Raw genomic sequence first — 22,549 nt, forward strand, 5'->3', positions numbered from 1 at the left:
GCTCATCAGTACCTAATAATGACTATAGAAAAAAAAAAAAAAAAAAAGATTTTGATTTTAGCTAAATGTGAATCTCTGGGGGGGAAATCATTATGTTGCCTTTGTGTCTGATTTGTTAGAGCCTGGAAATTCAGCACAAAAAACTTAGCGACCCAATTTATGATTTGAAACTGCAATGATTCAAAGCCTGAAGTCTTGCAAAGAAAAAACAACAAATGTTGCCCAGATCTATTTAGCACTATTAACAATATGCGGGCACATAGAAATGTGGTAATTTTTTTGTTTCATATCCAGCTAAATTTAAATCAGATCCTCATGTAATGCAGCAATTTCGCAGCTCTGCTGGTTTTGGTAAGATTATAACAACACCTGAGGCACCAGTTCAAGCTGAGTATTTATACTTTGCTTTATCATTTCCTAATTTGGGGACTGACTCTACAAACAGCCTCTCAGACACACACAATTGATCCCTTAGTCCTATAGAAAAAGCTGAACCTCACTAAGTATATACCTTTTTAAATCCCTATATAAAGTTTAGATAATACAACGTAACTGGGGGAGGGAGCGGCGGGGGAGGGAAGAAGGCCTCTTTTCTTCAGTGAGACCTGTTTCAAAAGCACTTTGGCATAAATAAATATTCTATTTGCATGAACTTTACGCCACCATAATCAATAATCCAACTTAACCTCAGTATTGACTCACCTCTGCAAAGTGAGACCAACAGCTGGCACGTAGCATGTGAGCCAGCTCTCCACCTCCAGCAGATGACCTGACCAGATTTACCATTCTGGCCTTCTGAGAGCATCTTGGGACTGGTTTTGCTGCTCTAAATTAGAGATCATGGAACAGTGAGGTCCCTCCTGCGGTGCCACCTCCATGTTGTTCCATTCCTCAGCCAAGTTCTAAAAATACCCCTTAATTCTACTGATTTGGCACTGGGAGTGGATTGTGTTGGCTAAATGCTGAACAAGAGTTTCCCCCTTACTTAGGGAATCCACAGTGTCCTACTGGGACACAAAATCTATCTTTTCCAAGCATGGAATGCTATCAACAAGGATTTGTAATGATATGCTGAATGCAGACTGGCAGTTTCAAAATCAACGAGCCCAGCCAGAGCAGCTCTTCAGTCAGATTTACAGTGATGCTGCTGAGCAGGATGAGTTCTGAATTTTGCCTTGTCTTTTATGTTGGGACTACAGGGAAGGAAAAGCTAGTGCTAACAAAAAGATAAGGTACATGTTTTACAGCCTTTCTCTGTTTTACTGCTAGCTTCATGCTGCCAAGCAGAGTGATGAATGTGTGGAGCAGAAGGGACCTACAGAAGACTCATACACAAGGTTTGTGCTAGACATTGATCCCGTACTTGAGAATAGTGGCTTATTCTCCATGACCATTGCTTGTATTGAGACTTCTGCTCACACATCTGTCAGTTTTGCCTTAAGTGCATACATTGGTCTCCCTGGTTCTAAATATATTGCCAGATGAGCAGAAGAAAATAGAATAGACAGATGTTGCTGGCTCCTGGCAACATTGCCAGTCAGAATTGAATATGTTCAACCTTGGTATGGCTTAGCAACATAACCGTATGACCCTTCTTCCCAGGGCCATCACAAAACATATTTTTTCACCATCCATCCTTATTTCATTCTTTTAAATGCTTGAATTAAATTCTTAGAAAAGGTGCTTGGAGGACAGCCATGAAGAGGAAAATATTGTAGACTAAAACATTTTTTTTAAAAAAGAAAGATAAAAAGAAAAAAATCTTCTTCATTAATGCAATGTACTGTCTTTCATTAACTGTAAATAAATAATTTTTTTTCCCCTCACATGAATAATCACTTTTTCATTTAGTTTTCTGGTCCCACAGAAGTCAGCCACGCTTGAATTAAATATGGAACCTGTCCAGTGCATAATGCAGCTTAAACCTCCACAGAGTTACATGGAAGCTGGCAACAAGAACCTCAAAAGAGTATTTTTTGCAGAATTTTCAATATTTTGATGATGAAAAATAATTTTTGTAGCTAACAAAACCAACAAGGTCAAATTAGGCATTCAGGCTTGGTCCGAAGGCAACCAGTTCCCTGGTGTACAAGCCAGCGGGTACAATTCAGGAGTTAGGCAACAAACAAGCGGCTTGGGTTTTCTGAATAAATTGGGGCTATTTTATTTAGTATCTAGTCATGAGTGATTAGTATGCACTGGTTTCATCTTTGTAAGCTCTTCTCAACACACAGAAACATTCAGGAACTAAAATCTGGAGTTTTAATCAAATCTAGATTGCCCGGGAAATTTTAAAATCTCTGACATAGGAGAAGGTTTTTAGCTACCAAGGTTTTAGTGACCAAGGACTGAATGGCAACTTGTGGTATTATTTAATTCTCCTTTTTTGTGGTACTGTGATCGCCAGTTGCAAGTATCAAAAACCCTGAACCCGACACCTGAGTCATGAGGTTTCAAAAATAAAAATACATTTTGGTTTACCTTCATTTGCTTTCTGACTTTTAAACCTTTAGCGTTTCCTCCTTTGAGATCTCCTTTGGAACAATGAGGGCCAGAAAGATGTAAAAATTTTTGTCACTGAAAGCTGATCATCTTTTCTAAGTCACCTGACACCAAGAGCTGGGGGTTTCAGCAAAACAATCTGTATTATAGAGAAGCTTGTCTGGCAACACAGAACTACCTGTTCTATTTTTCACCAACTGCAGCTACTGCTGTACTCATAACACTGCAAAGGGCAGAAGGATGAGAGAACTGACGGCCAGGGGAAGGGACAGCATGTTGCCTCTGACTGTTGGGCAGCACAGTGGGAATGTTCTTCCTTTCCAAAACCTCCTGGTACTCCCATAGGGATGGAGTCTTGACCTGAACTTTTATTTATACTGAATTCCTGCAAATGATAAAATACTGCCACAAAATAATGTGCATTATGCAACAGGAAAAGAAAGAATCTATATTGGGAATATGATAAATTAAAACAAACTAGGAGCCCATAAGAAGTCCTCTTTGACTGAGTCAGCATTTCCAAAGTCCTGGGTGCAAAAATGCCTGGAAACATGAAATCAAAATGGAGAGAAAGAATCTGTACAAATTAATATCTTATATCTTTCTTAATCATAGCCTACATTTTGGCTGAAAAAAATAACGTCAGGAGGATTTAAGGTTTGGGGATGTACATCAGAAATTAATTTTATTAGATGGCATCTATAGAGTTCAAAACAGGATCTTTGGATCCCTTGTGCATGATCTACAAGGGCATATTCACCCCACCACAACATTTATGTCATTTTCTACAGGCTGGAAATACTGCAAATTCCAGAGTAAATTTAATGACCACGTGTTACAAATGTCAACTTTTTAAACAGTGTTCATCTTTTGCAGTTTAAATAGCATTCATCTTTTACTCCCTTTTTATTATTTATAACATGTGAAGAATAAAACTGATATATTTACTCCCTCTTAACATTAAGATCCACTTTTCCAAGAATGAGAGTGGCAAGTATTTGCACAAATCAGACAAATGGATATTTAAATAAGGACAATTAACAGATCTGAGACCAAAAATAGTCAGACTGCTGTTCTGTAGAATTCATATTTATTGAAGTAAATTTTAAAATGAATCTAAAATAGTCTGAAAAACAAAAAAAATCTTCTGTCATTATACTGCTGAAAACTTGTATAAACTGATGCTATAAAAATTTTGTAGGCTTAATGGAAATAGGGTTACTCTAATGCACAATAAAGTAAGTAAGAGCAGATTATGGATCAATATAATATAATGTCAATGGTGCAGCTATTTAAATATGGCACCAAAGCAAGATGAGGAAATCAACTGTAATTTCTTTGGCTTCAAGCCTTTGTAATATGAAAGTGTTCTGAAAGGAGATATTTGCCATTATTCAGATCATTTATATACGTTAATATGGTGTTCCCACACACATCCAAATAGCAGGTCAGCTACAACTGACAATCCTATCTCATTCCAACACCAAAGTTGGCAGCAAAGACTGAATATCTGGAGTTGAATATTTGAGGCTCATACGCTTGACTTTCAGAATCATTTTGGCCATTTAGTAGCAAATCCGTGAGACTGAAAAGCTGGGAGGAAAAATACTGTGGATAGTTGGAGCTGGGTTCCCTGCTCAGAGCAGCAACAGTAGTGAGGTGATGGTGAGCCTACATTTGTTATTGATCAGAAGACCTTGGGAAATTGTTCAATGCAAACATTCAGTGTCAATTCATTAAATAAATAAAGATATATCTCCTGTTATTAAAAAAGAAAAAAAAAATCGATCTTTAAGTAGACTCATTCTCCTGTCCCCAGTCCTCCTTGCCAAGCTCTCAAGGCCAAGGATGGTTGCAACTACAGGTCCACACCACACCACCAGAGACCCAGAAGTAGGGTTAATTGCAACTTTCTTTTTCTACCTTCTTGCTTATTTTCAATTACAAACAAAGGTCAAGGAGTGTAAGTCAGATGCTTAACACAAGCCTGCATCCAGGCTTTTCTCAGTGGTGCTACACCATTGCTGCTGAGTGCTTTTCACTGGTATCACACCAAGGGGCACTTACAGGAACCTCCACTCTGCTCCAGGGCAGGTTGGAGATGCTGTCTTAGATCCATCATGGTTTGCAGGAACCAGAAGGACCTGGAAAGGCCCAGAAAGAACAAAAAACAGCAGGAGGTGAATGAGGCCACAGAAGGAGCATAAGGAGCATATGCTCCTTCTGTGGCCTCATTCACCTCCTGTTCTTTCCCCGTCTGGGTTTCTCCATTGTCATGAGGGGAATGACAGCTCGCATCTGTTTCAGCAGCTCCACCGTACTCTGTGGTGTCCACCCACCACCACTCATTGCTGCCAATGGGTTCTTGGGGTATCTCCTCCTGCCCTATTCCATGTCACTGGCAGGGGTCCCTGTTTTAATGTACATCAGGCAAAAAAATAACAGCAGTGACAGCTGTACTAAACATTGTTTCACCTTATCATTTATGTCGCCTTGAGCTGTTCTGACTACCCTTGGCATGTTGCAAGTCTTGTGGCAATTGTGAAATTCATCAAAAACAAACCAAAACAGAGAACAGCCATGCTGAACCCCAATGTCCTTATTTACCCCATTAACTGTTTCTCATAAATACTATCACCATGTGCAAATCTGCTTACAAACATGTGGTGACCTGCCCGTCCTGAAGCAACAGAAAGGAAGTTCACTGATCATCTCCCTCCGGTTTAATATTAGGTTAGTTTGCTAAGTTTGAGGATGCCTCAAAGAACCGTTCAACTTATCCCTATCCCACATCTTTAACTCAGGCAGTGTCCTTAACCACAGTCTTTAACCTGACACAAATTTTGTGAGTAAAAATTTATTTACATGCACATTTGGAAGGAATTATTTAGAAGGACCATTCCCAAATAGTCAGGTTAGATCCAACACCAGTATAAGAGTGCTGAACTGGAACTAAGGCATTTTTATTTTGCAGGCCCAGAGATGCAAAGCAAGCTACGTTTTTCCCCAAAAAAGCCACAATAAGCCAAAAGAAACTTGCATCTCTCCAATCAGAAACATCATGACTATCTAAACTACATCTGATTGGCCTCTTTAAAAATACTGGGACCCATATAATGCCCTCATATTTTTTTTATTCTTTAGTTTAGAGAATTAGCTGATAAGCAAAGAAAATATGTGCCTGATACCATGTATTCTGAAAGTGCTCCAGTAGCTAGAGATATTAATAGACACAAGCACAGGCTAAGATAAAATATGGAATCGTTTTCCTTTAGCTAGTAAAAATAAGTAAATTACATATTATTTAGGAAGTGATATAGAAGCAAACTGCATAATCTACAGAAAAAGAGAACAAAATGCTCATTGAAGCAAAGCTTATTTACCACTTTATCTTGCAACCTGACACAGTACATGCTCAATCTATTTAATTACAGGAACAGAAAAATAGCAGAAAAAATATGTACACATTACAGCAATGTTTCCAGTCCTACCTTGGTCGTGACAATGCACAGACAATCCATTCTGTAAATCTCCACAGGAGTGTATGTAAATCATAAAAACAAATCAGCAAGGGTGAGGAAAGGCTTTTGAACAGCATGAACAGAACCGGAGGCTTGAATCTGCACAGCCTGCTTTTCCAAGTGGGGCCCTCATAAGAAACTCGAGTCCTCCTCCACAATGCTAAAGGCAGTCATGATGCTCAGAGGGATCAGAAAACCCATTAGAAATCGTCTCAAGCAAAACTTCCAGGTGGCTTATCAGGCTTGATTGCTGCATTGTTCAATCTGCGATCAAAATATTCTGTTGAATGGTATGCAGCCTTCTACATGGGAAGATGAGAACCACAACAAGCACAAAAGAGCAAAAGCATCACATTTCAGCCCTGGCTCTGGTTTCACAATTCTGATCTGCTGTTTCAGTATACCCATAAGATTTCCTTTGCCAAGTCTCTCGCTCTCTCTCAATCTCTCTCTCTCTCTCTCCTTCCCTGTCTTTTTTTTTCTCCCCCCTCTCGCTCGCTCTCTCCCTCCTCTTTTCTACTAACTCCGAGCAAGCACAACACACACAACTATCGGGCCCATCTATCACAGCGCTGTCACTTCTCTGCCAAAACAACTGCTTTCTTGTACGGGTTTTTATTAAGAGCACGATTCCTGCAAACACATATTGCTTGAAGTGCATGATTGAAACATTAAGGTGTGCGCGATAGCTCATGCGTCACATCTACAATCACTCTGAATTACTAGGTCACATTCAGATTCAGGAAGTGAATATAAATTACAGCTGGATAAGGCGAACTTTCAGAAAGTATAACAGAAAATAAGCAGTGGGGTTAAAAAAGGGGAACTGCGCATTCACACATGCATACAGGTCTGGGAAGTGCAACAGTGATATAATTTTAATTTACTATCCATGGAAAAAAAAAAAATAAAATAAAATAAAAACCACCACCATTATATACATTATTGAAAGCCAGAGAGGGGCGCTTTTTTTTTCTCACTTATGAAAAATATATCAAAGGTTTAATTTTTTAAAAAGCACACTGAATAACAGAGCTTAAAAACTCCTAGAGTTCTTTCCCAAACTTTTTCTGCACCTTTGACAGATTCGCAGACTTAATCAATTTATTTTGTGTTCTGTGCGCTTTGCTCAGACTTTTACAGACTGTTTAGCCCCCAGCCCCTACCTTTCTTGCAGTGATGCTGGTGCAGAGCTTGCCTTTCAGGTGTCTTACATGAATCATTCTGAGTTAGAAAGCTTGCTGTCAGCTCTCAAAGTCTTCCCTCTCTTACAGATAGAGGAAGAGAGGGAAAGAAAGAGGGAGTGAGAGAGAAAGAGACACAGAAAGGGAGAGATATGTAAAATGAAAGCTCTGGCCAAAGAGAGAGGAAAATCAATGCTCCTATTCACTGGAAAAAAAAAATACAGCCAACTGGACTGTTGACAGCAACAAGAGGAAACGTCTAGACACCCATACGTTACAATTCACCTTTTCAACACACTGGACAGCACAGTCCCCCCGGGTGCTTTGCTGAGGATCTCTCATTCTCACTCAGAGCTAAAATATGTTTTCAATAAAACAAGCCCTTCCAAGAAAATAAAAGGATATTTAAGAATCACCTCTCTTCCATAAATTACTCAGGTTATAACCCTAATATTCTCGTGATTGCTAAAGCAGCAAGAGGTTCAGTAAATGACACACATTATTTTGCCAAAATGAAGTCACTGCTACCAAAGTTACAAAATCCATAGTGAATCAGATATGTGGTCAGAGAGCAACCAACCCTCCCCCAGCTAGTAAAGTCTTGAAGGATGTAATATCTTAAAGAGAAAGTCTCCAGAGCACTTCTGACTTTGCCTAAAACTTAAGCTCACTCTGAGCAACCACACGTGTGCAAAACAAACTTGATTTGTGTTTACAGCCTGCATTTCAGCCCGCATGTTTTCTCTCTGCTGTGGTTTAGTCCAGTAGCCAAACAGCCAGACAAGCTTATTAAACTATAGATTATATGAATCAGGGAACTTTTCAAACATTCTTCAGGTCAGAACCAATTAAACACCTCTACCTAAGAACACATTAACCTGTTAAGTTGGTCTAACAAAAGCCACGCTTGTGCGCTAGGCATGACAAGAATAAAAGGGAATTCAGTCAAATGTAAAACTGGGAGATATTTTAACACTTAGATGTCAAGCATCCAGCAGTTTTTCCTTTTCTACTTGCTAGAGTCAAGCTGATCCAGTAAGGTGTTAAACATTTCCATACATATAATTACCTAATGACTTGGCTGTAAAATTTCATATCATACTAGAAATTGGCATATGGGGATATATTTTGAAATTGGTCTCTGAGGACATGATCTGTAAATGCCTCTACTTGAAGTAACTCCGCTGAGTTGGTCTCAGGGAATTCATGATCCTATTTACCATCTATATGAAAAATGGAGGGTATGAACACATTGAGGCTATGCAAGCAACCCAACTTGTGTGTGTGTTTGGGAAAAATCAGGCTCCATAAGTGTACGCAAAAGTTTTCACCTGAACTTCTCCATTTTTGGAGAATCCTGCACTGTCACCTCCTTCCACAAAATGCACCAAGGAGAGTATTTAACAGCACAGGATTTGCCTGTGCATTGCCCAAGCTTACCGCAACATTAAGCTACAGCATCCCTGAAATAGTGCCACCTACTGCCACCTGCAGAATCTCCTTTAGCTTCAGACAGAAGAGACCCACGCTTCTGGGGACATTGACCACAACTCTACTCTTCCATGGGCTCATTTTAGTTGCCAGGGCTCTTGGTTGCAGCTTCTAAGTCACATCCATCAATGACTACTCAAAGCCAGGGATGCACTATATGAAGAGTTGACTGACTCAGTGGATCTCCAGAAATTCTCCTGAGAATGCAAGCCCTCATTTTCATTAACATCCCATCCCTAACCCAAAAATCAAGTTTAGTAGCTCCATTTTCTTCCTCCAAGTTGATACTTCTACCATTCATTTTATTTCCCCAAACATAAGATTTTCAAATCCTTGGCACAGCTTTCCCCTTCATTAGCAACAACTCCTTCTGCTCTAATTTCTGCAGGTCATATCACTGCTTAGTTTTATTTTTTTCCTCTGCTCTTCCAGCCTTCATGTTATCTGTCCATATGATCACGATTGAAATCTACTATAGAAAGACTTGACCCAAAAAACAAACAAGTTAAGAAGCAGCCATCTGGGGTGAAAAGAGATGGTTTATCATTGCTTTTGTTGTTGATTTAGATGGCCAAAAATATCCTCTGATGAGCTCTGACTCTCAGGAAGCCATAATACAGGAAGAATAACAACTATTCCCCACTGTGATAGCGGTGGCTCTGCAGACCACCATGTGAGAACAACTTACCCAGGTGACTACTTCCTTCTCCTCTAATTTTACCAAGGTATCTATTTTTAAGTCACACAAAACCAAGCAATATAAGGTGAGTGGGTAAAATGTGATGGTCTTTACAATGCAGTAATTTAGACTGGACAATTTAATGCTCCTTTCTGGCACTAAAAACTTTACTGTATCCAGATACTTCCACTTGGATAACCAAAGCATAGGGCTTAATTAGGCAGTTATATTTAGAAGCAGAGCCTGTAACATCCAGCTGAAATGAATATTTTGTAAAAGCAAGCTTCTGTAAAATTTAATAGGAAGGATTCTATGATTTTTATATCTTTCATGACACCCCCTTTTAAACAATTCGTAAGTTATTTTGAAACCCAACTATTGGTAAGCAAAAACTGTATACAGAAACTGATTCATTAAGGGAAAAAAAAAAAAAAAAGGCAAAATTGGCTTCATTATTATCTCCAATTCAAACAACGGAAATTAAGGGGGAAAAAAATATAGGTCTCCAAGCTTTGGTGCAGACACTGAGAAAGGAGACATCTACCAGACTGTTAGCAAAGTATTAGGAACGTCAGCATTTTGCAGAATTTACCCAGTGACTATTTAGAGCTCTAGGCACCTACACAGAGAACACAAAAGCACACACATCCTCTCAAAAATGTGGAGAAAGATTTATTTACGCTTAATGTATTTTAAATTGTGTACTACAGAGTACTTGCTGATGGTACCAAATTGGCAGTCTTTTACATAGGGTTTATGTTCTCTTTCTTGTTTTCGGGTCCTATATTGCACCCAAACAAGCTACGAATACATCAAATACTTTCCTGATTACTTGTCTTCCAAGAAGGCAATCGATGTAGTTATGAAATTACGTCTTTACGGTCAGAGCTCATTTATACCACTCGAGCCCTGTTCCAGTGAGGTTGCTGTGCATCACAACTGGTTAGTTAATAGGTCACCACTGGGATAAAAGTTATGTGAGTAATTATATGCTAGAAGGGAAAAACCCATGAGACAGCCTCTTTATTAGGACTGTTTCTGTGGTACGCAGAAAATAAAAAATGAGAAACCTCTAATCTAGCAGATCCTGGATTTGTAGTCAGGAGCTATACTACAAATGAAATGTCAGAATAAATCCTACTTCAGCCATGAAAAGAAGTTAATACAAATTTCAGAAGGCGTGAAGTTTTGTATACCTCAGTTGCTGAGAATTTTAATGCAGTTCCCAGGCTGAACCAGAAGCCCACGAGTGCTGGTGTTAATTTAAAGGTCAACAAATTAGCAATTCTGCCCCTCCCGACTGCAGCAGCCCTAACAGGAGCAGATCTGCAACTGGCCTCAGGCCCATGAGAGACTCAGGCAGAAGCTTTTGTTATAGCTTTCCCTTCTCCTGTGCATGGCAAATTTCATTGCTATTTAGCACAATCAGCATTGGAGTCCTGACCAGTTTCCCTAGCTTTCTCAACAGAAAGAAATATATAATTTTCTTTTCTGTGGGGTATCACAGACCTCACTACTCTGAGCCCTCTAGATGGTAAAAAGAGCACGGGGAGAAGGGGAGGCTGAACAGCCAGTTCCTCTACTCCATCCCAAGCATTCTGCATCCACATGGCCACCGTGGCCCCAGGCTCAACAGATGCAGAGAATGTTTGTTTTCTGCTCTACAGCTGTGGATGGGATCCCCTCTACTCCTGCCGCAAGCCTCCAAAGGAGCTCAGTGGGGCCATGTGGTGGTTGCCTCCCTTCCTCTCCAGGAGCTGATACAATACTAGGATTCCAGGAGAAGTGAGGGTGGAAAAGACCTCAGGAGGTCTTCATTTCAACCTCCTGCTCAAACTGGAGTCAGCAGTGAGGTCAGACAGAGAACATTATTCAGTCTGTTATCCAGCCTGGTCTTCAAAATCCCCCAAGGTGGAGCCCACAGAACCTCTCTAATAGTCTCACACCAACGAGCTCACCAGCCAACAGACCTATGAAAAGAGGGTGAGGCAAGCTGGGAACAGAATATGACTTGCAGGGTTATATGAAATGCACATTCACAATCCCAGGGTGTGGAGCAGAGGATGGGGAAGGGTTCTTGAGCCATTCTACAGCTCTGAAAAGCCTGGGATAAACTAGTCTTTTGAAAGCTCTGCAGCCTTTCCTAATTTAAAATTTCTGCATAGTGTTTTATGTATTTATTATTTTCCATACAAAGCCACAAATGTTTTCTCTCACTTCCCACAAATCCTTTATTCAGAATGAAACAGAAGTGGTTCAGTTATGAATGCTGCCCTGGCTTTATGTGGACTGGGGTGCTCTGCAACAGAAACACAGTACCCAAGGGCAACACGTCCTGAAGTGGCTCTCAGCTCTCAAGATCCATGGTGAATGAAAAGTTCATTTTAATTCTTGAGCATTCTGCCTGGGGAAGTAAATCTAACATCCAATTGATCATCAGCAACTGAAAAGAACTGGTGCATATGTTTAAACATGTAGCCAGTCCTAAATAGCTATGTGTCACTGTCATAGCTGTGTGCTACTGACACTCGAGCACAGTCACTTGAAAAAGAAATCAGACAAAATGACTCTTCCAAATGAACTGACACAAAATGGTAAATTCCAGGGCATGAAAATAAAACATCTTGTATCTGCTGTCCCATAGTACTGGGAACTGAAGAAAATACCACCCACAGCTCTGAATTTCTTATTGTTTGGTGGTGGGCTTGCCAGTTTTGGGAGTTTATTCTCAGGTACACATTGTGCTGTAAAGATACAAACAGCATGAAAATGTAGTTTGTAGAATTGCTGATGGAAAAACATTGAGTCCAGGAGTCCACAGCACTGTGACTATAAGCAGGAAAAACAGTACATTGTTCAGATGGGCATTCATATTGGAAATTATAGGACATTGGGCTAGGATCCAGGACATCTCATGTTTTCTACAACATTTTCATGTAAGCAATGCATTTAGTGCATATATCAAGCCCCTGATAATTCCTTGCTTTGGGGAAATAATTTCCTCCATAAATATAGGGGTAAAATTCAGTGAGTGTACAAGTTCATGCAATACAGATTCAATATTTGGTTTGCCAGATATTAATCATATTTTGCAGTTTGGGCCATCCACTTCAGCTTTGTACAGCGAGGAGTGTGCATCAGCCCCATACCTGAACTGGTGCATGCTCTCATCTCCTTTTCCCTACAGAGGAGATTGAGGACGTTCAAAACTGCACAGAATCAGGTTGTTGAAGGGGTTTTGACCAAAAGATCCGGTTCTGCTGATCTCACAAAGAATTACACTTCAACTCTAAGTACCAGAGGATACAGTACAAAAGTTTTCTGATCATGTGTGAATACAGCAACAGAAGAAACCCAGAAAGTTATGCTAGACTATTAATTCTTTAGAACTTGAAAAGTTAACGAACGGATACATTGATCTAGGAATGTAAGCAAAACCCATGGAAAAGTCTTAGACAAGGTAATAATCTGCAATTTTCCACTGTTATAAACAACTTTCATTGAAGTCTACAAGGTATCACATGAGCAAGCCAACTCAGTTAATGTCTGTTTTCTTTTCGTCATGTTTCCAGCTTGCTAACTTTAAAAGAAAACTTAATAATTTTCTTTCACTTCCAAGAGAAAAAATACAGAATGACTTCAAGGCTGAAACTCTACATAATAATACATAAGCCCAAGAGAATTGTTACAGCCAAGTTGTGAACCTATGAAAATAATGGAGATACTATAATGAAACACTTAAAACTGCTGCACTGCAAACAGCAAGGCTGTTACAAAGAGAACTATAACTTACCTCCTTACCACAGCCATGAAGTCATATTGCTTCATGCATTATTCAGTGTAGTTTTATGGTCCGTATCATTAGACTGCCCATACAAAAAATCACCACTTTGCTGACATATTCTTCCATACTGACTCAAAACCACAAAGAAACTACAAAATTCAATGAGACTGAAAAAAAAAAAAAAAAAAAAAACAACAACAAAAAAAAACCTTGGATAAAATTTACTAACCATGCAAAATCTCAGAATTCAAAAATACACCGAAATGAAAGCACCTTGAGTTCAGCAAACCTATAGAACCTTCACTGGTATTAACAACATTTCTACACATAGAATAAAAAACAAATCCTGCTTGGGACAGCGTGAAATACACAGGGCCAATAACATGCAAGAATAAATTGCAGCCATAAGCCTCATTTGAATGTGCTACCATGCATGCAGTCAATAACGAGCAAAAAAATGATGGAATTCAATATATCCTACACATTTCACCTCCAGCAAAACTCAACTGAATAAATATTTCAGTCTCCATCATGAAACAGTTTACCCTACCTTTGTCTTCGTCTCTACCGCATAATTTTCAAAAGTCTGGTTCTCCTTATTGTGTTCCCCACATTGTCCAGATCCTTCTGATCCATTGGAATCTGCAGCCTAAAGGGGAAAAAAAATCAAATAAGGTAGCTGAGATGTGCATTATCATTTTGTTATACCTTAATGTAACGATTAGCATGCACATACAGAAACGTAGCCTGAATTCACATAAACCTCAAGTGGTTGATACGTAAGATTTTCACCCTGATGTTTTGTCATACAAAATGTCTGGGGTTTAATCTCATAGCCACTCTTGTGGAAGTCTGTGAAGGTCTTAATAGGATAAATCTAAAAGTGATGATTATCATTATCTCTAGTTGACTTCAGAAGGCACTCAGGGTTCTCTGCAGCTCTCAGCATCACAACATCAAGATAAGAAAGGAAATCCATGCCCCACCACAAAGGCCCACAGATAGTAATGGGGTCTCATCTGGAGTATCTGCAGGAACAGATTTCTTTACAACATTAACCGCATTACCTGCTTTGTCTTCTCATTTCTAATTCATGACATTCTCCTAAATGACATATTTTTGAAAGGGTTTCACACTTGTGTATTAGCCATATTTGCAAATCCTTAAAATTAAACTTTTTTTTTTTAACCTTTCCTTCATTTACACAGATTACAATCTTACATCACGTACAGAAAACCATCAAGAAAACACAGTAATTTTCCAAAAAAAAAAAAAAGTATCTTTAATAGAAGTAAAAGCCTGTATTTGTTTTTTTCAATTTTCCTGCTGAAAATCCAATATGTTGTTGTAGATTTTGCATTAAGACAATAAATATTACAAATGACTTCTCTGTTTACAATGTTTTGCCCTGCAAAAGTGTGCTTAAAAAAGTAGGCATTGAATGAGACATGATGACTGCCACTGTCACAAATCTCAGAAAATTTCTGGGCACTTTGCAAGAGCACGAACAGGAAAGCTGTGTGAACTCAAGCAGAGTACAGTCTCCTGAATCTATCAGCCCTGAGCATCACAGACACTGTGAGTGATTTAGGTCCATCCTTTTTTCAGCCTGTTCACCAGGAGTGCAGTCAATTTTAACACAACAGGCAAGAAATTGTTAGCATTTTAAATAGATCAACCATTGCCAGCACAACTTCGAAAACAAGCCCGTGCCACAGAAACAGCCAAATCACATCCACATGTGCAAATGTTTTCTCCTCTGATACTAGATTGTTTATTTAGGGCTCCATCCAGCAAAAGACTGAATGCTGGCCCCAACCCAGCAAACTACTTAGACACGTGCTTTTAACTTCAGTGCAACCAATGGCCTTGATTTCGTGCTCCATCTGAGCATGTGTTTAAATGCTGTATTGGATCAGGCCCAGCAGCTACATGGGGCTGAGCACACGGGACTCCATGCATGTCCTCTCTCAGTTTTTAGCTTCTCTAACATGCCTGCTGTCATGGAGAAGCATGCATTCGTTTGCCTTGTTTCTTATCACAGAAGAGTGTTGCATATCTTGCATCTGGAAGGGAGAGCAAGGCAACGTGGCCAAAGTTATGGAGGAAAGCAAGGACCTGAACCCAGCAGCTCTGAATGCTGCAGCTTTTTTTTTTCCCCCGAGAAAAGGAAAATTGGTGTTATAAAGAATGAAGAAGCATGCATAAAAATTTTCATTTCGTCTTTGCCTCCTTTGAATACCTGATGTGTTTTCCACGGTTATTATTTACAGGCAGCAATATAAGCCATGCAAATCAACGTGTTACCTATTTCCTCTAATCATCAAGACCGGGCTCCGCCTGATCCTTAAAGAAGCTAAGATTCTGCAAGTTCTCAAAGGGGGCTTGACAACTTCCAGCAGAAACTACAGACTGTAGAACAATAGTTATCAAATGAATGCAGCTGCAAACTTGGATAAGGAACAAGTTTAGTTTGCTTATGTTTTACCTTTTTTTTTCCTTCTCCCTCAAATTTGTCATCATTAGCTGAATCCAATATTTTCAAAGAACAAAAAACAATGTCAAAAATGCTGTGAAACGTTTCAATTGTTTTCCTTAGGGAAACAGGTCATGGATTAACTGTGAAGAACAGTAAATGAAGGACATTAGGTGGCTGCAACAGCTCAAGTAAAAGTAATAATAATAAATTTGGAACATTTCTCTGTTCCAGTGCTTTAAGTTTCAATACACATTAGCAAAATAATATCTGATTCCCAAACTTGAACGAAGTATACATTAGCAATCCATCCAAAAACCAAAAGTCATTTAGCTTTATTTTTGAAATAAACAGGACTGTATAATACAAGAGGCAAAAAGGACGCTTGTTTTGTCCTGTGATAGGTTTATTAAAACTAAGTGCTCTTGGATTTGAGTCTCTTATTCTTGACATACACATGGTCCTCCCTTCAGAAGCTAACCAACAAGCCTACGCTCTCTAAACCTACATGAACACAGTATACACAAAAGTTGCCTGATCATACAAAATAAGTATTTTAGCAACACCTCATTATTCCTGGTATGTGGAGGTCACTATGAAAAGCAGAACTGGCAGCCCCAGCGTGACACAGTATGAATGCAGGGCAGCAAACGCACCACGCTTGTACCTCCTGGTAGGAGGTTCTGCAAATAATGACTTCAAGCTTGAATTAAAACTATTAGCAAAAGTCTACATTGTTTATCAGCACTTTGTATCTAGAAGGCTGGTATTTGGAAAATATCACAAAAGAAAATATTATTTCCTCCGAGTCTGTCAGAACAAGACTGACAGACTTGGAGAAAAAGAACAGAGAAGAGATTTTATAAGTAAATGTTGCAAAAGAAGCTTAGAACTTCATTTGGTAACTTAGCTCAAATGGCTGGTAACTATAAGACTTGCAGATCACACCAAAAGCAATCTCCAATTCTGTTTATAATTAATGCTAATCTATTTAGATTATAATTAACATGGACTACTTAGACTGTAATCTCTTCAGGGCAATGTCTCTCTCATTGTGCAAACTTACAGCATTATTTAAATGTTTATTAATAAAATAGTAATCACATTAGCTACCTTGTTAATTTTATCTAATTTTAACAGTGCTCAGCTAAGCTTTCCTGTGTTTATAACACATCTTTCCTGTAGCTTATCAGAACATGCACAATTGTCACAGTCAACTGTCAACAAAATTCTTGCTGATTTTTTTTTAATTTTTTTTTTTCCAAAGTACACAGTTATGAATTATGAAAGAGTTGTCGCTGGTTCCACTTTCAGCAGGCAGCCTGTTCCAGTTCATGTCTGAGCCAGCAACCAGCCAGAAGGAGCATCTGCCCTCACAGGCAATTACGGCATGTGAGGTTTCCAAGAATTCCTACAGGAGGTCTTCCTATAGCAGCCAAGCTCTGCAACAGTGAATGAATCCCCCAGTCCATTATATGGCTCCAGAACTTATTCTTAATATATCAATATGAGGTACTTGTAACCATCCATGGTAGTTACCACATGCTTATGTCTAGGAACAAGGCCCAGTTTTGGAAACACTTTGATTAATAAAATATATATATACATATATATATGCAAACAATATTTTCTTGTTCCATGCTCTTGGACGTTGCTACCACGACTTTGACTTAATTTGCACACACACCTGTATGGGATATTTCCTAGGGCACATATAGCATTTGTGGCTGGAAAAGGCTGATTCAGCTTTGCAAGTGACCAGGAGCACTGATGGGAGTGTGGGGGAGCTTCAGCCCACAAGCCGAAATAAATCTGCAGCTGCCTTAGGGTTCAGGGAGCTAATGCAGCTTCTCCTACAGATGGAAGCTTAGGGAATGCTCTCCTGTGTGCGTTTAGAGAGAGAAATTCAAATCAGAAGCTGATCTGAGACCTATTTTGGCAGTTTGTATCAAGAATTGGTAGCTCTTCTCCAGTCCCATGAGAGCTCGTAGATAAATTCCCAGCTTGCCTTGAATGATTTACACTAAGAGGGGAACGGTATTAAAAAAAAAAACAAAAAACAAAGGGAACTGTTAACTTGTGGATGCCAATATCTGTCAGAAAATCTATCATCTTGGTAATCGAATGCTCCCAGGAATATAGAGTGCTGAGAGATACTGCTTTTATTTAATTAACTTTTATGAAAGTAAGCAGTTTGAAGCAAATCATTAGAACATTTCAGAAGCTACACAGGGAAAGTAAAATACACCGTAACATATGCTGGAGTTATCCGTTTTACAAGACACCAATGTAAATGAATTCATTTAGCAGCTACGCTGGAGTAGGAAGCAACCTGAGCTGAACTGAGCGGCACAGCAGGACGCTGACACCAGCAAAGACCTGAGCCCACCTCGACGCCAGGTTGCAGCCAACTCCACTTGCGCTGTACTCGAGCTTTGTGCGAACTAAAGCTGGACGCGGGTCAAGTTCATCCTTTGCAATGTGCCAGGAACAGTAGGAACGCCTTCTGTGTCTGTGATCCGACCACCGAGGACTGCACCTTTTTGCTGTACCTAGGCAGGGCTGACCACTCTCCTAAATGTTCTCTGAGCATCGCACTTTTGATTCTTGCTGCTGGCCGTCTTGGACCACCCAAAAAAATTGTAGTGCTTGAACATTTTGTGAAAAACAAAGCACCTTTGTGAGCTCAAAGAGCTTTTCTTGCAATGCCATGGGGAGGAAAAGTCCTAGAGACCATGAGATATGTTTTCCTTTTTCTGTACCTGACAGTCCTATTTCTATTCCTCTTATAGTCCTTATTATAGGAAGAAGTGTCATTCGGCAATTTTTTTGGCAGGAATTAACTTTTACCCATATCACAGATGACTGAAAACTCAGACAATCCCAGAGCAGGCTATGCTAGAAACTAAAATCAGGAATGTAATCCTGCTGAAGCCAGGCAGAGTTTCACTTGCTTCAGCTAGGCCTAAATTTCAGTCCAAAAATAATATAGCAGAGCTCTCGTCTTGCCCACAAAATCCTTTAGAAAAGATGGTGCCTAATCGAGTGTTTCTGAAGGCCTTTGCAAAAGCATGCTTCTGTATCTCCAGCTGAATGATTCCCTCATCTTAAAGGGGATTGTTTCTATTTCCACGGCACGGTATTTGGTTTGCTGTTTGGAGATGTCCAGGTTTGTCCACATCACATGACCACAGCTCGGTCCTTACAGCCACCCCAGGTCAGGGTGATGTTGTACATTGCTACTGGGTCTCATGGGCCAAACCCTGCAAGAATTTCACTGCAAGCCCTTGGGCCCCAGTCCTCCTAATATGACCAGGAAATGTGAATGTGAAGTGGCGCAGTCACCATCCTTGGGGGTGTTTAAGGAAAGGCTGGACCTGGTGCTTAGGGACATGGTTTAGTGGGTGACATTGGTAGTGGGGTGATGGTTGGACCAGATGATCTTGGAGGTCTTTTCCAACCTTAATGATTCTGTGATTCTATGATCCTATGAATGGAGAAAAGGAAAACAAGCATTTGGGCATGAATTCTACCATACAAATTGCACCACAAGTGCTTGAAATTTTTAATAATATATATATATATATTGACTTCGGAAGCAAGCATAAATATCACAATAATATTTATTTTCCCCTAGGATTTTTATGATTCAACTTTAGCTAGAATGGATTCAACCTTTCAGAAGATTTTATGACAGACTTAAAGAGTGTCAGAGCTCAGAACAATTGCATGGCTGCCGGCGTGTGCTGCAGAAAGGTCAGGCTCAGACTTCGTGCTCCCCACCCTGCTGCAAGCAAGCCTTGCTCTCAGAGTGCCTCTAGCTGTCAGAATGATACTAGTGAGCTTTGCATTTGCTTGTCCCCAGCACAGGTTTGCCCACTGGTCTGCAAGCTGTCACCCAAGTCACTAAATAATCCATAGTCAATTTGGCTGGGCTAACACCTACCCTCGAACCCTAGCTCCATGATCATCCATATCGTGTAATTACCCAGTTGTGCTTGGACTCTGATCTGGGGCAAGACAACTGACTTTCCAAGAGACGCTAGCTCATGCTTCAGCTTTTCTCCTCTCACACTCACAGTTCAGATGAAGCTGCCTGGAGTCAGTTGGCTCCACAAACTCAAGACTTGTGACCAGAAAACATACCCAGGAGCTTCACCTTTCAGGTCTAGGCTCCACCTCCAATGCCAGTCATGCAGAGCTTTGTTTTCAGCTGGACTGCAGAACGGGCCACTTGTGCATCTCCTTTGCCAGGGAGCAGCATGCCACTAAGGTGGCACAGTGGTGGGCTATGCCACACGCAGTGGCTCTTGCAGCGGGATGGACCATGGCACTGTGAAGCCACCAGAGCCCCTGCAAACACAAGGTGTACAAGTGTTGTTGCTCTCTGCTCCACTGAGACCTGGCACACTAAATACGGGGGGCTGGAAGGATCTGCTGTCCTCCTGCATGTGGCAGAGAGGAAAACTGAGCAAAGAGGGCACTGCAACAAGGAGTCCTGCTGCAAGGCTGAAGACATAGTGATGTGCAGGCCAGCTGTATGAGAATGATGCTTAAAGCACGAGCCCAGATAGATGGGTTAGAGGTCTCAGACAAAGACTCTCCCTTGCTGTAGCTCTGTGCCAGGCAGCAATCCACGTAAGGAACAGAGACAATTACCTTATGTATGGCTGAGTTCTTATTCTGATCGACTGTTTTCCAAAGCATTCTCTACAGCAGGGTTACCAAACACCGTAGGGCAAATTCAGACTCCTCCAACCACGAGAATGAATGAGGTGAAAACTTTAAACAATTAATTGCATCTCCCTCAGCTCACTGGGATTCAGTCAGATCCTGACTCTCAATGCTTCCCATTCCTTACCTTTCAGCCATTGCTCTGCACTTTGCTGGGCATAAAGAAGATGAAATATGAAGAGTGATTTGGGATATTAAAGATCTATTTCTTTCAAATAAAGCAGAAGCTATTACTGAATTCTCCTGAAGGCTGGAGGAAAAGGACTAGAAAAATTAAAAGGCTGAACATAATTAATGAATGCTCATTTAGAATTGGCTATCATGCAACATCTTGGAAGCCAAATTTACAGCTGAAGAGGGCAGGCTGTATGCAGAAATGGGCTGTGGAGTGAGCTCCATGTGCACTGTGTCAAGCTGGGCGAAGGATAGGGAGCTGTGGCTGCAGGGGCCTCCCTTCAAGTGCGGAGCAATGACACCTGCAAAAAGCCCCTCTGAGCAGAAAGGTTGGCTGCTGTAAGAATAACATGTTAAAGCATGTGGTTTGATTCTAGTTGTGCCCATCTGCATACATCTTATTCATTAGCTTCAGTGGAATCCCTCTGCATTTAAGCCCCTATAAGCGGGCACTGAAAATTCAAGCGGACCACAGCTGGAAGCAAATGCAAACACTTGCAAACAGAAAATAGAAAGTAAGTCATTAATTGTAACAGAAAACATGACTAATGGTTTTAAATTAAATAATATTTGCATGATATTTTAATTAGCAAGGATAATGTTTATTTTACTTACACAGAAGTAAAGTTCTGGATACATAAATTCCAACCTACATATTTCAGTTGCCATAACAACTTGATACATTTATTCTCTTGTGTCATTTTCTATTGCATCAGTGCTGTGTTTTTTTATACAACCAAAAAGACAAAAAGAAGAAAAAAAAAAAAAAAACTGTTTTGGTTGCAATGATAATACAATATTTTTAATTGTTATTTTCACATTCAGATTTTCTTGAAACCAATATAACTTTCCCTCCAAAGATGTTCACTGCACATTATAGGAGTTTCACTACCAATTCCGGTGCTCAGCGCTGGGTTTGCCAGAATTCCCAATGACATGTGTAGCCATTCTGCTCAGGCAGTGATCCTGCTATTTCAGCGGTCCCCCCTGGGGACTACTCTATGGTTTAGAGCTAAGATCGTGGCAGGAGACCAGTAAAGTAACACCCTGAGCTGGTGCATTTTCTCCTGAAAACCAGAAGCAAATTTAAGTGGGGCTAGATTCTTCAGAAAGGTGCATAGTCAGATTTTGGGCAGCAGTGGCAGCAAACAGCTGCAGGGGTGAAAAGCTGCAGGGGTGCAGAGGACGTAAGTAAATGACTGCAGCACTCTCCAGGCCAGGAGGATATTTCAGAGCAGTTTCTACATTTCACACACACTCGGGTAGTGTGCGATGAGCTAGGCTTTGCTTGTAACCGGGAACAGAAGTGATTCCTAAATTCTTGGGGCCTCCAAGGAGATGGCCCAATTTTTTCTATAAATCAAGGCAACCAAATGATACAATGATGGGAGGAGCAGAGAGGATTAGGGTGGCTTTTCCCCTCCCCACCTCCAGCTAGCTGTGCAGTGTAGCAGAGCCTGCAGTTGCTTGTTCACCTTTCCCAGCTCTGCACCCTCACAAAAGGACCCATTTCAATTAAATTGCAATTATCTAACTGCTGATGCTGCATTTCTTGCTGGTTCCCTGTAACAAGCGTAATGAGAGAGACTGTATTAATTAATAACAATTATATTACAGTGCAAGATGAGGAACTGCTTGGCAACCATTGTTCCGTACAGCTGGTGTGGAGATCTCAGATTAGAGATAATGGGACATTTATGGATGTAAGGTTAGAGTTTTTGATGGAAAAGAGCTAGTGCAATGGCTCTTGTGGACTGCCTTGGCCTTTGGGGGCAGCTCTTCACTTAATGCTAACTATGATCGCTGCCACTTCAGCAAGGAGAGCTCTGACAATTGCTTTCAGAGATCTGTCTCCTTAGTTCTCAGATGTGAGAATGTGCATGTGTGCTACCACGCACATTTTAGGACAAGCTCCATCACAATATTTTGCTATGACAGGCAGTTTCTCTCTTTTTGTTTTGGGGAATTGTTTTTTTAGTAGATCATACTATTCTTCCTTATAAA

General features: G+C 40.3%; 1 protein-coding gene across 19 annotated transcripts in view; it reads right to left on the reverse strand.

The window, feature by feature from the left end:
- Positions 1-22,549, reverse strand: part of DLG2 (discs large MAGUK scaffold protein 2) — a 1,042,459-nt gene that overhangs the window by 879,516 nt on the left and 140,394 nt on the right. For 4 of the 19 annotated variants that reach the window (XM_080581564.1, XM_080581542.1, XM_080581576.1 and 1 more), the window contains one exon: positions 13,712-13,810. In XM_080581564.1, the coding sequence (XP_080437690.1) occupies positions 13,712-13,810 (99 nt within the window). Of the gene's footprint in view, positions 1-5,993; positions 7,158-7,189; positions 8,550-13,711; positions 13,811-22,549 lie in introns of those variants that run through there. The other 15 variants (XM_080581578.1, XM_080581577.1, XM_080581579.1 and 12 more) reach the window with 9 other exon arrangements.

The sequence above is a fragment of the Anser brachyrhynchus genome (assembly GCF_964034855.1).
Source record: "Anser brachyrhynchus genome assembly, chromosome: 1".
Lineage (NCBI taxonomy): Eukaryota > Metazoa > Chordata > Aves > Anseriformes > Anatidae > Anser > Anser brachyrhynchus.